The 16,535-nt window shown below is 32.1% G+C and overlaps 3 protein-coding genes across 10 annotated transcripts; 1 reads left to right on the plus strand and 2 right to left on the minus strand.

Annotated features, from left to right (window-relative positions):
- Positions 1–67: 67 nt before the first annotated feature.
- On the minus strand, positions 68–6,881 carry LOC107916454 (protein EXORDIUM-like 7). 8 transcript variants are annotated; one of them, XM_041102845.1, is made up of 4 exons: positions 6,688–6,880; positions 6,413–6,561; positions 5,026–5,108; positions 68–3,850 (listed from the first exon to the last, which is right to left on the minus strand). In XM_041102845.1, exon 4 carries the CDS (start codon positions 1,155–1,157, stop codon positions 162–164), a length of 996 nt encoding a protein of 331 aa, XP_040958779.1. In that variant the 5' UTR covers positions 1,158–3,850; positions 5,026–5,108; positions 6,413–6,561; positions 6,688–6,880; the 3' UTR covers positions 68–161. The 8 variants fall into 8 exon arrangements, with proteins under 8 accessions (XP_040958779.1, XP_016701244.1, XP_040958780.1 ...); XM_016845755.2 differs by having other exon boundaries at positions 68–451; positions 548–3,850; positions 5,026–6,881; XM_041102846.1 differs by having other exon boundaries at positions 5,026–6,535.
- Positions 6,882–10,220: 3,339 nt separating this feature from the next.
- Positions 10,221–15,138, plus strand: LOC107916452 (lecithin-cholesterol acyltransferase-like 4). Its single transcript, XM_016845748.2, has 11 exons — positions 10,221–10,747; positions 11,031–11,122; positions 11,349–11,467; positions 11,585–11,720; positions 11,853–11,904; positions 12,553–12,653; positions 13,228–13,410; positions 13,640–13,797; positions 13,895–13,949; positions 14,422–14,475; positions 14,562–15,138. The coding sequence occupies exons 1-11, from the start codon at positions 10,510–10,512 to the stop codon at positions 14,973–14,975; spliced, it is 1,602 nt and encodes a 533-aa protein (XP_016701237.1). The 5' UTR covers positions 10,221–10,509; the 3' UTR covers positions 14,976–15,138.
- Positions 15,139–15,302: 164 nt separating this feature from the next.
- LOC107916453 (ubiquitin-40S ribosomal protein S27a) lies at positions 15,303–15,933 on the minus strand. The gene has a single exon (XM_016845749.2). The coding sequence runs from the start codon at positions 15,931–15,933 to the stop codon at positions 15,463–15,465; it is 471 nt and encodes a 156-aa protein (XP_016701238.1). The 3' UTR covers positions 15,303–15,462.
- Between the last annotated feature and the right edge of the window lie 602 nt (positions 15,934–16,535).

Raw genomic sequence — 16,535 nt, forward strand, 5'->3', positions numbered from 1 at the left:
CTTGCATCTCTATACGAAAAATGAGATTCAAGAAGCAAAGGATCATAAGTTTATAAAATATACAATATTTATCAAAAAGGCCAATAACCCCGTTTTGATAGGCGTTAATAATAACTTAGATCGCAAGAAACAGTGTTAAAGCTTAATACATGGTACACATTCTAGTCCAGGGCATTTGGCCCAAAGCATCTTCTTTTCACAGGATTCCACACCCATTGAACCAAAAATCGCCTTCCTTTAACTCCATGTACATTGTAGCCATTTCCCCAAGCATCTTTGTAAACTTTACCCATGTACCCACCGCCACCACCCGAGCCATATAAACCTAAACACAAGTCCGCAATTTCGGTTGGTGCGGTTGGATCTTCTCCGGCATACCATGCATTAATCAATGGATTACTCGACACTTCCGCTAACTCATGAGCGATAACACTGATCATCCCATCTACCCCTGCATCCCCATTCGGCGCATGTGTTATGTCATTACCTCCAGTCGGGGGTGGCTTCCCCGAGTACTTAGGCCATGCAAATGGATAAGCACACATACCTGGACATTGAGTTCCACTATAACCAACCCAAGCATAAGGAACCGTTACACCAACAAGGATAGGGAAAGTGAAGTAATGAAACCCACACACTGCTCTGCAGAAATCCTCAACCTGAACATCTTGTGAAGTTAGCACCAAATAAAGTCCATTGTGAGGATTGAGAGGCAATGGCCTCGAATGAGATGTAACCGCAGCTTTGATGATCGATTGCATCGATAAACGACTTAAGTAAACACCATGGGAGTACCCAGAATCATAAAACTCACCCGAAATGGAAATGGTAGCTGTAATGTTTGATCCTGTTTGGTCAGTGTAGAGCCTCACAGTGTCCCACCAATCAGCAACTGAAGGGTAAGGAACTGAAGAAGAAGAAGATAAGGAATCCAGGAAGTCCCTTATAGTAGCTTGATGTGTTGGATTCCATTGACCATACCAGATTATATACAAATTTATAGCTGATGCAAGGACTGGTCCCATGTGGTATTCAAGGTTAATAAGGTCTGAAGAACCCTCATAATTCTCACCTTGGTTGAATTGACTCCATGAAAAAGCTTGAAAGAAACAAAGCAAGAACAATAGCAAGACAACATGACAAGTAAACTTCTGCATCTTTTTTTCTTTCAATGGTAAGGGAAGAAGAGGATGTAAAATATACAATGGAGGGTGGTTGAGAGAGTCCTATTTCTTTAGTACTTTCCTTTGTGATGACCACTACATTGTTTCAATTCTCCATCATGGTTTACTTTTTAATGATAACAATGTTGTTCCCTCTTTTGTTTAATCTTAAATTGTATATAATTTTGCTTCCTCAATCAGGTAATTCGAGGATACTGAGATCAACAAAAAAAAACCATTTTTTTAATGCTTAAAGTCAATAATCGCAGAATATTGGGATTGTTATACCTCACATGGCTGATCTCAATAGAGCTCGACAGGTGTCTTCAAGGCGAAATTAACATCCTAGTGGATTATGTATCGCTAACTTATCAATCGATAAACTTTAAATTAATTTGCGAATCTTAACCCACGAGCCTTGAAGACTCTATTAAAACTATACGAGGTCCACATGAAAACATAGTGTCTTCCAATACCAGTCATCCTAAGCGTAGCATCATCATCAATGCCAAAAGTATGAAATTAGAATTCCAAGTCAATAGCCATATGACTAAATTTATCTCCCACTATAAAAAAAAATTATGCAAATACATTTCCTCTCCTTCAACCCCAAACTCTCCTATAAGAAAACCTCCTTCCTCACCTTCACCCATGGGTTTACCACTTATTTCCACTTGTTAATCCAACGGTTAAAAGGGATCAACAAGAAAACTAAATATATATATATATTGGTACATATAACAGTTGTTTGCATCTTTTAACTTTTCATTCTTGTTTCTTAATTATGACTTCAGATATCAGGTTTTCATATCTCTATATGTTTCTGGCACTGGTTAAACATTGATTTCTTGGATGATATTTTTCATATTATTTGTTTAATTACAAACAGATAGTTTAAGTTTTCATAAATAAATACCATATAGTAATTGATTTCCTCTCTCTCTAGATTGATAGATATATTGAAAAGATGCCCTTGACTAAGTTGAGATTAGCATGAATTTGGGTAGTATTAAATTAAAGAAAATGGTTTGGGGGAGTCAAAACCAGAGAGTAAAAAGCAAGCATGATCTTTCTGCCCCTTTAACACCTCTTTTCCTTCAGTAATTTTGACTCACTGTATATTTTGGGAACAACTTTTTTTTTTCAGACATATAAATACTATTGAAAATACGCAAAGATTAATTCACATACCTGCTTCGATTAATTGATTGTTCTGTTATACACAAGATTTTACTTGAAAATGAGGTTCACCAAATTAAGTCATTTCGTTCACTAGCAAGATTTGTCTTATGTCCCTTAGGGGACATATATATCAATATAAAACTCATGGACACATGTTCAAACTTGAGACACATACAAATACTGTTTTTAAAATTAGATTGATTGGTTGGTCGGACTGGATTGTAAACTAATTAAGGTATTACTCCAAAATAAGGGTTGGATCTATGAACTTGCGAAACGGCTAGATTGATTGAATCGTTTAACTGAACCAATCTACCACCAACTCGGATCTCCACACAGACTCTACTTCTCCACGGTGTCATCCTTTCCACAAACAAATTTCACAACTTTGACGCTATTTCTTTCCGCGATTGTATAGTTATAAATCCAAAAGAAAAAAAAGAGAGAAATATATATATATCCCATGTGAATTTCCTCGAAGAAAGTTTAAATACTTTTGGGACAGAAGTAAGGAAATAGGTAGCATACTCCAGTAGATTAAACAGAAATGGAGTGACTAAATTGCTTTGGGATGAATTAATTAATTACATTTAATATGTGGGGTTAGAAAACCATAGAGATCAAAGAAGAACCATGTGACACTTAATTTTAAGAAGAAAAAAAAGCTGCAATCATGCAAAAGTTAGGAGATGCATGTGAAAGCATCTTCAACTTCCCATGGCCTTGATTATAGGGGGATGATTGATTTCTAAACAAGGGAAACTCCATAGCCCCCACCTAATCATTAAAAAAAAGGGGGGTTTTTAAAGTGGTCAACACTAATTATGAGTTCAGACTAATTGATTCATTCAACAAAATTCTTATGCCATTTTTGAGTTTTCTTTCTCTTGATATTTTTTTGTCTGTAAGATTGGCGATGATGAAGGAGCAATCCAATGAAACAAAAGTAAAGGTATTGAAGGGTGGAGTGTCAACTTTATGTCAGGTCGCCTTTTGTTTCTGACATCAATTTCACATGCTCTGCAACTTCATAAATGAGATAGGGGTACTGGCGAATTATTCGAGTTCAATTTGAAAAAAATTTAAACTTGATTGGGTAATTATCAAGTTGAGCTCGAATTATTTATGATCAAGTTGAATTCGAACTTAATAATACTCGGCTCAAATGACTTGCAAGTCTTATTGAGTTTTTTTATTCTAATATACTATTAACTTTAAATTTAATTATCGAGTTGAGCTCGAGCTCAATATAGATTTTGATTATATTTGTTCTTTTTGACACAATGCCTAAAACCATACATAGCCCCTTCTCAATCCATAAATAGGAGGATAATGCACTATAGCATGCTTAAATTCATGTCCTCTTGCATTGACAATAATATTCATACAAATCAAATTAAGACTTATATCATTGAATTGAAAGACATAGCAAAGAAACCTGCTTTGGAGCTTTAATCCTGCAGCCCAAACTGATGATAGGTATGGAAATAAACCATTGATGGGCTCTGCAAATGTAAAGCAAGAGCCTTCTAAGTTACAGTGATGTATTTTTATGGGCCTATTATCTTCAATGTAGTGTTGGAGTTGTTGGTTACACGAAGCTTTGAACCAATGTGAAGAGATAGTTTCCAATCAGCATTCAGCACTATATATTGTGAGGGTTAGTCTAAGGGGTTCATTTTGATGGTAGGTGAGTTGGATTGAAAATAGTGTTGATGGTGAAATTAATTATTATGGCAATAAGATTCAATATTATAATCATGAGATTAAAAGTAATGGTGAAACAGGGGTATTAAAATAAAAAAAGTTAAACTAAAGCTCATTAGTATCTTTTGGTGAACGTTTGATCAAATTAAGTGAATTTTTTTTTGAATTAAATGAGTTAATGAGTTTTATTTTATCTTCCTGACTAGATTTAAAATTTTTTCAAATTGAATCAAGTAGAATCGAGTGATATTGTTCGAGTTAAATTAAAAAATTAAACATGTCAAATTAAAATCTTGTTACAATATAACTAATTCCATATTAGAACACATCAATTTGAAACCAACTATATTTGAAAACTTTTTCAAAGCAATTTTTTTAAAAAAAAAAGATACTTTAGAATAATAAACTTGAATCATTAATTAACTTATTTAGGTCCCAAAATTATTATTTTAGAACTTTTAAAAAAATTTAACTTTCTTTATATATTCTTTGGAATTTTTTTTAATTTAAAAAAATTATAAATTAAGAAATTTTTATAAATATTTTGAATTTTAAAAATTATTTTGTAATTTTTGTTGAGGGATAGATCAATTTGTTCATTTTCAAAATTGTCAAAGACCAAAAGGATGTTTACATCAATTTGTTATTCGAATTGTAAAATTCAACTCGATTCGAAACTTGAATTAGTTATTCGAGTAATAACTCGATTCAATTAATTCGAAATTCAAAAAAGTTTTCGATTGTTTCGAATCGAATCGAATTTTGCTCACCCCTATTTGTAGTTACAATCAAAACAAAGGTAATTAATAAGCAAAATTTCACAGTATTGAGTGAGTAGTGAAAAACAAACATGGATCTTAATTTCTAACCAAAATTACAAATTAGGAGCTCAAGCCATCAATCATTTCCTTAGATGTACTACCATTATTCGTTCTTTTTTGGTTCTTTTCAAGTGTCAATTAGCTTTGCTTACCCTCATTTATGACTTCCTGTTCCACCCCAACAACAACATTGTACTAATTGTAATAAGACCTCATCAATTATTGTCACATACACCTGTCCAAAAATGGTGGAGTCATACATAATATAACATATATATGTCATAGATCCTTGTAATATTTATGATAGTGAAGGTTTAAGATACTCCCTTTGATATCTTCTCTCAAATAATATATATGTCCATAGATGTTCTCTATGTAATAAATCTTGGGCACAACCTCAACTTTATGTAGCAGCTAGACCCCCCCCCCCCAAAAAAAAAATTGAGAATGCATATAGATATATTGAATGCATGATATCAGCTATAGCAACCAGGCCATCCAAGTAGCTGTCAGATTGATTAAGGTGGGGTTGGTGAATATGGATTATTTTTCCATTTAAGTACATAAAGAAGTTAAAACAACTAAAAAAATGGGGTTGTGCTAATTAAAATGATTATTCATCAATTACCTTTCATATATACATATATATATATAGTAGCCATGTAGGGATCCTTACTTGTAAATTACAAACCTTGAGACAATAAAACCCTAAAAGTGAAACTTTGACCCACCCAAATAGAAAAAAGAAGACAAAGGTACAAAAAAGAGAAACTATTACAATACTTATTAGCATGTAAGTAGTTTTTTGAGTGGTTCAATTTCATGGAACAGACTAGAATATAACAAAGCCTGCCTAACAACTTTAGGGACATATAGTAGATGTCCATAAATGTTTTTTGTCTGATCCATACAAATTAAAATGTTACCTACTTTTGTCCCAAAATCATGTGCTAATGTTCATGTGAAGAATATGAACACACAAAAAAAAAACCCTCACAGAAGCCACAGTAATTCCAATTAATATTTAAGAGTAACACTTAATCAGCTATCATGTTCCTATGAAATGGTTTCTGCTATATATATTGAAATGAAGTGTATTAACTATGAAACTGGTCCCCTAACATGTATAGCTGCAAATTTTTATTTGTGCTGATACACTACTATCCCAATATTATAAAACTGGCATTGTCTGATTAGCAATCATGTGGGTCTTGTGTAATGGGATTTTGTTTTACTTGTTGGTTGTGGAAAATACCACTAGGGAAACTAAAACACATATAGGCATGCAAAACAACACAAGCAAAGCAACTGAGGCTACATGACAATACTAAATAAGAGGTGTCTAACATGCATAAGGATAATAAAGCTGAAATTGTTTTATGATATTAATTTGATTCTGACAGGACAGATTTATGCATGTGGCTTTCATGTGTGTATGAACACATTCAGAAAGTACTGCAATTTCTCACCAGATCAATCAAGGAAAAAGTTCATTAAGTTCTAGGGAAAATTTTGAGTAAAGAATAGAAGAATTTATACCTGGAATGAAGGCGTGGAGCCAAAATCACAACTGTATCCATAAATAGCTAGATAAAAAAGAGTTGTCTTTTGTTGGTGAGTGAGTGATTGAAGCTGCAAGATGATCTGATGTTGAAACCATACCTATGAAGCTATAAAGTTCAAGCAGGCTGAAAATAACTCAAGAAATTTAATCCAAAACTGGTCTTTCAATCTGCATATATACCACTAAAGAGGCAGAAAAAACATACATAAAAAGGGAGGAAAAAAGAAAAAGTGATAGCTAGGTTAATCACCAGATCATGCTGGCAGCTTCAACCTCTCAAACCAACATATATATATATACCAGAAAGACAATAACAATAGATGAACCGAAATATTGAATTAGGGTTCTTTTTTTTTTTTGCCTTTGCTGGAAATTTTTTAAGCTTATATATAGGCAAGAAAAGAGCTTAAGCTTTTTTTTTTTTTGATACACTAGAGATAGTCATGCATGCTTTTAGCTACTATTTAATGGAGGTTTTTGGTCCCTCCCTTACAGCTATTGAGACTTTAACTTCTTGTCTCTTCCTCCTCTCTCTTGAGAGTTAACGCTTAACATGACTAACGTATAGGACCACGGGATCACGAGTGAAGACAAAATATATATATATAAAAATTAGTATGTTGGGAATTAAATTATAATTTCTGTTGAAAATTTAAATATAATTTTATTATGTATTAATTTATAATTTTATTATTTTAGAAGGGTTCCAACATAATTTTTTTTTGAGGATATGGCTTCAGATTGCCCCTAGATTTGCCTCAACATGTTCTTTTTTAATTGAATGTTGTGAATGAAAATTATCTAATCTTCATTTTAGTCATTCTAGTATATCGAATGTTGAGATTTAATCCATCTTAATATCGCATAACTTAGTTTCTATTTATGTCCAAGTTAATAATACTGTTAATTGCTACTGTTAAAGCAATGACAAGTTTTTTTATTTTTTTATTCAAGCACACAATCAAAATCACATAAAAATTCAATAAATCATGTTTAATTAATAATAAACTTATACGACAGTAGAACATTTAAATTATTTCTAAAATATTCCACGATACCACTTTAATTAACAAAAGTAATTAATGATGTTTTCGATTTAGACTTACTAATAACATTATAAAAGTAGATAATCAAATAAAATTAGATGGCTTAAACCTTAATTTCCAACTTAATAGAGGGATTAAAACCAAATGCAAATCCATTAAAATCTCTTAAAACTTGTGGCAAGCTTAAAGACAGAAGGGATGATAGAAGCAAATTAAGCATGCATATGCTTTTGGGCAAAAAAACAAATAAAAAAGGCATGCATAATTGAATATATATGCTTTTTTTTCACGTCATGTAAAACGTCATAGACCTAGCCAAACAGCAGTTTGTAGATGGATGTTTGGCATGTGGTTAGTGACCATTTGCTGCCTTCCAAATAAACAAATAATCATTAATTATTTTATGTGAAGGTCGTGTAATGTAGAGGGAGGGGGTTATGGCCTTTTTGTCTTTAGCTTTGGGTGGGTTCTTTGGAGGGGGATTTCCATGGACATAGTGAGAAAGCTGTAATGAAAGGAGTAAATTAAGGAGCACACACCCTTTTCTTTAATATAGTTTATTATTATGGATAGGGTCACATGGTTTTTGGTTTGTAATTTAGCCTCAAAGAGTTTGAATCTATTTTGATTAAGGTAGGGTGCTGATGTGGTTGTTTCATATACAAGACTTAAATTTAATTAGGGTTTTCTTGGGGTTTTTTTCATTATTTTTTTGGCCTCACTTGATTTGATAATATAGATTATTATGCTTCTCTCAATATGTATTTTCAAGTGTTTTCACATCTCACAATGGCATGGAAGCACTTTTATAGAATTTTGTACAAAGAATTACATGTTATTATTATTCTTTTCCAAATGATAGAATGACAAATCATATTTTTCCTTCTGATTTTTAGTTTTTTTAGTTGAATTTGATTTTTTTTAAGGAGAAAAAATCTGATTTGTCATTTTCCCATTGGAAAGGGATAATGTTGACGTGGAATTACAGGGATTGTATGACAAATCAGATTTTTCCACCCAATTTTTAGCATTTTTAGTTGGATTTGAATTTTTTCAAGAGGAAAAACCTGAAAATTAGGAAAAAAATCTGATTTGTCATTCTCCCATTAAAAATAAATAAAGATGACGTAGAATCACAATTTCATACAAATTTTTTTCATGGCGGATTAAAGTTTCAAATACTGTTACTATTTCTGCCAAATCTCCCACCCCCATTATCCATGCTTAGGTTATTAGCCTGCTGCATCCACAACCACCTAGATGTATAGGATTATTTAGCCAAGTCCCTATAATTATTAAATTAGTCTTTATATTAGTAAATCAATTTATTCCTTGTAATATTAAAAATTGAATAAATTTAAATTATATTAAAGTTATTATTTGTTTTAGAAAAATTACATGATTTTTTTAAATTTTAATTTCGAACAAAATTAATAAAAGTGTTTGAAATATTAATTCTGTTAAATAAAATTGATAGTTTTTTTAAACAACAAATGTAATATGAATATTGGATAGAATCATAATTGTCCCACCTTATTCTATATTTTATTAATTATTTCTAATAACTTGGAATGAAAGAATGATCTATAAATATCCAACTTAAATTAAATATTTTAAGATTGTCAGAAAATTATAATAAAATAACTAATAACCCGACTTGAAAATTCATGATTAACCCATGGTTTAAACAACTCAAAATGTTCCGTGAGAGGATCAAGACCTATTTTCTGATTTATTTCCGGCTCTGCTTCTTCACTCTCTCCCTCCTCTATTGATACCGTGTATCAACAAAGATTAAGTTGCAATGTGGATTAAGATTTCAAGTTTTGCAAAAACATCAAATTTTAATTGATTCAATCATAATTATTTTCTTTTTTGGTTGAACGAATAAAAAAATACTAAAAATCTTGTACAAGATCTCTGACCTGCCGTTTTCAATTAAAAAAAAAACCAATAAAATTATATAATACGACGCATACCTAAGTTGCTTGCCGAAAACTTTAAGTAAATGAATTGATTTCAAATTTTAAATTTTTTTCTTACTTTGATTCAACAAAAGTATAAAAGTTTTGAATTAAATAAATTATAAATATAAATACATATTCCATTAAAAATATATTTGGAATAATTTTTTTAAATGATATTTAAATTAGTATATTTAATTTTACCTAAAATAAACTAAAATAATACAAAAAATTAAAATTAAGAATAAATCATTTTCAAAAATCAATATTTACATATTCAATATTTAATTATTACGAATTTATCAAATAATTTTTAATGTAAAGTTGATGAAAAAAGTTCTAACACTGAATTTTAATTTATCGTTAGCAGCAACTTAATTAATTTTTTTATAAAATAACTGAATTAAAATACTTATTTAAATAACTTCTCATTATTAAAAAAACCTATCTACTCTATTATTTTTTAAAATATAAAATTTATGTGGGTGTGATAATAAAATTTTAAATTTTAAATAATAAATCTTAGATCATAAATTTTAAATAGTAAACTTAAATTTTAAAAGATTATCTTATATTTTTTTTAACAATTCTTTTTGATAAAATACTTAGAAGTATTCATAACTCCTTTTCAATCTATAAGAAAACAATAGATTTCAGTATAGTTTAATTCCGTTTTTCTACATTGACAATAATATTTATACCAATAGAGTTAATGTAGAATTGACATGTATTTTATATTTTATGTTTTATTTGTCAGTTTTTGAATTTTGATTAGGCAACGAAGTGGTGTGAAAAGTCAGACCAATAATAACAACTATGATAGGAATAATAAAATCGTATTTTTTGTAATTATTTTGTTCGTCAATGAGCACACATGTCCTTTTTTGCAGTGGTAGACAGTAGTTTCCCCAAATTTCCCAATCCCTAAAACAAAAAAGAAACAAAAAACGTTTAATTTCCCAATTCCCATCCTAATTTCACACTTTAAATAGTGTAAAAAAAGAGAGAGAGAGAAATTGCATCAATTACCTTTTTATATTGGAAAAATAGTTTTGATTGGATATGGCGATGTTGGGAGACATTGTTCAATCTGTGGAGATGTGGTTGAAGTTGATAAGGAAACCACAACCCTACATTGACCCGGATCTCGACCCGGTTTTACTAGTTCCAGGTATTGCCGGCTCGATTTTGAAAGCTGTAGATCATCAGAATGGGAATGAAGAGCGGGTTTGGGTTCGGATTCTCGAGGCCGATTCTAAGTTCTGTTCCAAGCTCTGGTCTCGCTTTGATCCTTCCACTGGTAATTCTTTTTTTTTTTTGGTATTCGTCCGAAAGAAATTTAGTGGAACTGTAGTATTATGGAGAATTTAAGAAATTTTATATTCATTAGTCATTCAAATCAACTAAGCCGTTTTAACCTGTAACTAATATTTTGTAGAATTTGATGAAAGAATGAGCTCACTTGACTTGGGTGTAAACAGTTCAAAAGAGATTTTTCTTTATTATAGTGAATTTTGCTATTTTTTGTGTTTGAAATTTTGTGGAGTGATTATGATATTGTTGGTTCATTGGTTGTGGAACAGGTAAAACTGTGTCCTTAGATCCAAGCACAAGTATTACAGTTCCCGAAGAAAGATATGGATTGTACGCCATTGATGTCTTGGATCCTGACTTGGTACGCTTCTTTGTATTTCTTACTATTTAATGATTGATTAAGGAAGTTTTTTGGATATTACCTTAACCAAAAGTTAGATTAGACTATCTTGTTTGAAGTACCTTGTTGGTAAAAGTGAGGCTCATAGATACTGAAATGCTAAGAGAACCAATATCTAAGTCTCTCCTTAAGCTTAAGAGTATGAACTAATGATTGGTTTTGGTGAAACTCTTATGTTTTCTTTCAGATCATCGGACAGGAGAGCGTTTACTATTTCCATGATATGATTGTTGAAATGATAAAGTGGGGTTTTCAAGAAGGGAAAACACTTTTTGGTTTCGGTTATGATTTTCGCCAAAGTAACAGGTATAATCATATTATTGATTATTTTTTAATTATTTTCCTTCTAATTAAGGGTGGTGGCCTGTCGTTCCTTGCAATTTATAGATTTTTTTCTAGTGGTTGATTCTAGCTTTCTTTTAGGTTGCAAGACACATTGGATCGCCTGGCAGCAAAACTAGAGTCAGTGTATAAAGCATCAGGGGGGAAAAAGATAAATATCATAAGTCATTCTATGGGGGGTCTTCTGGTAAAATGTTTCATGGGCCTTCACAGTGATGTAAGCTATCTATTGCATCTCCTATCTCCTCCTTTTTCTGCTTTACTGTGCTCTTTATCCTTGTTTTTTCCCACACGAGTTATAGTTTCGTGTTCTATCTCTTTGTGATGTAATGCTTCTTTTCTTGTACAGGTTTTCGAGAAATATGTGAAGAACTGGATTGCGATTGCTGCACCTTTTCGGGGTAAATGGTCTTTATAACTTGAGTATCATGCAAGATGATAGTTTCAGATCATTTGTTGCCCAAAAGGAAGCTGCAAAATAATACAACAATACCTGAATTAAACAAATTCTATTTTAAAGGTCACATAAGTGATAAGACATATTAGAATATTTTCTTTGAACCATACGATGTTGAATTTTTTCCATTGCATTTCTTGATCAACTAAAATCTGAAAATTGGTCAAAATATTGGGTTTATAGGGGAAATTACTGTACAGACTATAGAGTAATGAATTCTAGGATGAGCTTTTTTCTTTTTTTAACAAAAATTACAAAATATATATTTGTTCAAGCACCCGCAGGCATTTCCAAGTGAGGATTACCTCTGATATGTTTCATTAGAAGCTATCTTAAGATTAGTCACGAAAAGTCTAGGACAATGCAGTTCTATCAAACAATGGCATGCAGTTCCCTTGATGTTCATCTTTTTCCTTATATATGTTCCAAGGTGATTTCTTATAAGCAGGTTTTGAAATATATAAGTGTCTCCAATTAATAGTATGCTGGAACTGTCTGTCAGTTGAATCACTTCAAAAGAACTTCATATGCTCAATAGCTGGTTTTATTGAGTCAAGTTGCTTATTGAGTTGCGATTGAAATGTTTCAACAGGTGCACCTGGATATATTGCTTCTACCTTCCTAAATGGAGTGTCATTTGTTGAAGGGTGGGAACAGAACTTTTTCATTTCAAAGTGGAGCATGCATCAATTAGTACGTGATTATGTTCTAATTACTTTTTTCATTTTCAGCATTTCTACTTAGATGCCAACGAGGGCATGGATTGTCTGTTGACATGTCCATTATTTATGAATGTTTTTGAAAAATCAATTTCTCGTTGAACTTTTTTCTTCTTTTGGGGTCTGTTAAAATGTCGCGCTCTCACTTCATTCTGCAACCTTAATTCCTTCTTGTGTTTATGTGCTTATTTAATTTTTTTTTAGACTCCAGTAGCGGAAATCTGCTTCTAGCAGTTAGCGGCTTCTGACTCTAGCTCTGAACTTGAATCTAAGAGTGGTTATCTTTAGGCCAAAACTTGAAATTACTCAAGTGTAAAGACTTATGAGAGTGCTTCTTTTCCAGTTTGTTGTTCATGAATAACTTCTAATTAAGTTTGATATGTAGTTCAATGGTCGAAACCAATAGATGGAAGATTATGTTTGTCTTATGGTTCATAGTCTGTAGATGCATCCTGCAATCTTGTTGCAATGTTTACTTGGCTTTTGTTTTGCCTCTTGTTTCGTCATTGTTATTTTTGAGGTATTTATTTCTGTGCTGCATCATTCAGCTCATTGAGTGCCCATCAATCTATGAGTTAATGGCTTGTCCATATTTCCATTGGGAACATATGCCACTTCTTGAGATCTGGAGGGAGAAAGAAGGTTGTAATGGAATTCCTCAGACTATTCTGGAGTCCTATCGTCCTGGAGAAAGCATTGATATTTTTAAGGAGTCTCTTTCAGGCAACTCGGTAAGCTATGAACTTTGCTTATGTAAGGAAGTAGTTGATCTTAGGTTGAGTCAATGGCTGAAAATAAATACATAGAAAATAGAAAGTTTCAGTGTTAAGTACCAGATGTTAACATAAGGAGTTTGTCTTTAATTAATGGTTCTAAGCAATTTAATTAGTAGTTTTATAAATGGTTTAAGATATTTGTTTTTACTCAACTGCATTTCGATTTTATGCATTTTATATTCAGATCGACTATGGTGGAGAGAATATTCCACTTCCATTCAATTTGGAGATCTTGAAATGGGCTAAAGAGACACACAAGGTGTTGTCTGAAGCTAAGGTTCCATCTGGAGTTAAATTCTACAATATATATGGGATCAATCTTGAGACACCACATAGCGTCTGGTAATACCACTTTTGGTTGTTTCGTTGAAAGTACTGATTCACTTACAAACATATCATAATATATAAATATATATGACTATTTTTGACAATTTTGCAGCTACGGAAGTGAGGAGGCACCTATCACAGATATCCGAGACTTGCGGTTTTCTGAGGTAATTTTTGTTGTAGGCTGCTCTTATTTTCTTGCTGTAGTTCTAGGGCCACTTCAAGAAAATTCGGTAGAAGCATCATTGAAGGCTCTTACACTAGAAATCTGACTGCATTTTACCCCTCTACTAAAAAAAACAAATTAATTATTGTACATTAAATCAAAAAACAAACTAAAATTCCTTCCATTTCTACTGTTAAAAACTAATCATTATACATTAACATGAGTTAAATGTGGCACGCTACATGTCACTATTTGATTATTCTATTTAAAACTACAAATTGATGAAATTTTTAATAGAAAAAATCATTTTGCTTTATTCTAATGTATATAGCTCATTTTTTGAATAGGATTGAGAAAATGTAATCTGACTCTTAGTATAAAGATCCATGATACATCTGCCAGAAAATTCTTTTGGTATGTTTCATACGTTTCATGGATTTGGTTGCTAATGCTGACTTTCTTCTGCATATCAGCCCACTTATGTATTTGTTGATGGTGATGGAACAGTTCCAGTAGAATCAGCTAAGGTTAGCTGACTCCTATTCTTACAACCTTCCATGATTTTATAGGCATATTGTGATTTCAAACTCGTTCTAATTCCGGTTATTTTCAGGCTGATGGACTCAATGCAGAAGCAAGGGTTGGAATCCCCGGTGAGCACCGAGGAATTCTTTGTGAACCTCATTTATATCGAATTCTCAAGCATTGGTTGAAGGCAGGCAATCCAGATCCTTTCTACAACCCTATAAATGATTACGTAATATTACCAACGGCATTTGAAATGGAAAGCCTCCATGAGAAAGGCATGCAAGTTACATCGCTCAAAGAGGAATGGGAAATCATTACAGAAGATCAAGGCAATCAAGACGCTAATAAAAACTCACTTGTTAGCTCCATATCTGTTTCTCAAGGGCCAAGTAAGCAATCCTCAAGGTCTGAAGCTCATGCAACTGTCATTGTTCATCCACAAAACGAGGGTAAACAACATGTCGAGCTAAATGCCATAAGTGTATCCATTGATACTTAGAGTTGAATTGTTTATAAACTCAATGAAACCTAGCAAAGCACTCGTGTGTATAAAGCTATCTGTATATTAAAAGCTCATGGCTTCGAACTCAGACAATGGGAACTAAAGTATATATGCATTTGTACATAGTAATGAAATAATAAAACTGTTGTATATTATTGAAGTTTGTTGTCAATGGTGTTCGAAATAGTTTTGCAATGACATGGACAGATCAGATCAAACTGATCTTGAGTGTCCATTTCGATCAATTTCAATTTCGGTTTTGAATTCAACAAGTTTGAATTGTTGTTTTTTCATGATCAAATTAGAAATCAGAGCAAATCATCATAAAGAAGAAGAAAACTTCACAAGATTTGATTCAAACATTTAAATTAGCAACCAAAATTCCAAAATAGAAACCCCAAAATTATAACATACTAAAACAAACAAAAATAAGAACATGACAATACGATTATTTGAAAACAACTAAAAATCCATCTTATCCCACTCAATCCCCACCAGCCTTCTGGTAAACATAAGTGAGCCCACACTTACCGCAATAATGCCTATCAAAATGGTTAGCCATGAAGGTTCCAGCACCACACTCGGCATTGGGACACTCTTTTCTCAGCCTCTGAACCTTACCCGACTCGTCCACCTTGTAAAACTGGAGCACGGCGAGCTTGACCTTCTTCTTCTTGTGCTTGATCTTCTTGGGCTTGGTGTAGGTCTTCTTCTTCCTCTTCTTGGCACCACCTCGGAGGCGGAGGACGAGGTGAAGAGTGGATTCCTTCTGGATATTGTAGTCGGCTAAGGTGCGGCCGTCTTCAAGCTGCTTCCCGGCGAAGATAAGGCGTTGTTGATCGGGAGGGATGCCTTCCTTGTCTTGGATCTTGGCTTTGACATTGTCGATGGTGTCAGAAGACTCGACCTCAAGGGTTATGGTTTTCCCCGTTAGGGTTTTGACGAAGATCTGCATCTTGACGCCGCAAGGGTTTCAAAAAATGGGAGAAATTTTTTAGTGTTGGGTTTTCATATATAGGAGAGGGAGGGTGGAGTTTAGGGTTAACCTTCGAAATTACATATTTGCCCTTACATTTTTATTTTATTGAAGGTTCAAGAAAAGGTTTTGGGCTTCTGGTGAGGACTAAATTGGGTCATTGATATATAATAAGGAACCCAGTAGTTAAAATGAAAATTGAATCTCCCTTCTTCTGTTCAATGATTAGATGCTTGAATAAATTTTAAAATTATACATCAATTTCGATTTAATGTGTAATTATATATATAAATTTTAATTTAATCGTACATATTTAAAAATAAATAAATATATTAATTTATTTTTATATTAGATAAATATAATTATTTATGTACACAATATATAAGTATAAAATGATGTTATATCAATAATTGTATTAATAATTTACAAGAATCGGACGAAATCAAAATTTCATGTACAAAATTACACAAAATCGAAGCTCATATATACAATTGCATATTAAACCATAGTTAATGTATAGTTTTGAGATTTACTCCAAAAAATTATTGAACAATACATATAATTAGGAAATAAGAAAGGTT

This window comes from Gossypium hirsutum, chromosome D10 (genome assembly GCF_007990345.1).
Source record: "Gossypium hirsutum isolate 1008001.06 chromosome D10, Gossypium_hirsutum_v2.1, whole genome shotgun sequence".
In the NCBI taxonomy this organism is placed as follows: Eukaryota; Viridiplantae; Streptophyta; class Magnoliopsida; order Malvales; family Malvaceae; genus Gossypium; species Gossypium hirsutum.

What these genes read in the sequence shown, in the direction of transcription:
- LOC107916454 (XM_041102846.1), bottom strand. Translation starts at nt 1,157, where the DNA reads ATGCAGAAGTTTACTTGTCATGTTGTCTTGCTATTGTTCTTGCTTTGT.
- LOC107916452 (XM_016845748.2), top strand. Translation starts at nt 10,510, where the DNA reads ATGGCGATGTTGGGAGACATTGTTCAATCTGTGGAGATGTGGTTGAAG. An exon ending in ATGTCTTGGATCCTGACTTG is followed by an intron (nt 11,123 to 11,348) that starts GTACGCTTCTTT and finishes GTTTTCTTTCAG; the next exon opens with ATCATCGGACAGGAGAGCGT. An exon ending in TCATGGGCCTTCACAGTGAT is followed by an intron (nt 11,721 to 11,852) that starts GTAAGCTATCTA and finishes TTTCTTGTACAG; the next exon opens with GTTTTCGAGAAATATGTGAA.
- LOC107916453 (XM_016845749.2), bottom strand. Translation starts at nt 15,933, where the DNA reads ATGCAGATCTTCGTCAAAACCCTAACGGGGAAAACCATAACCCTTGAG.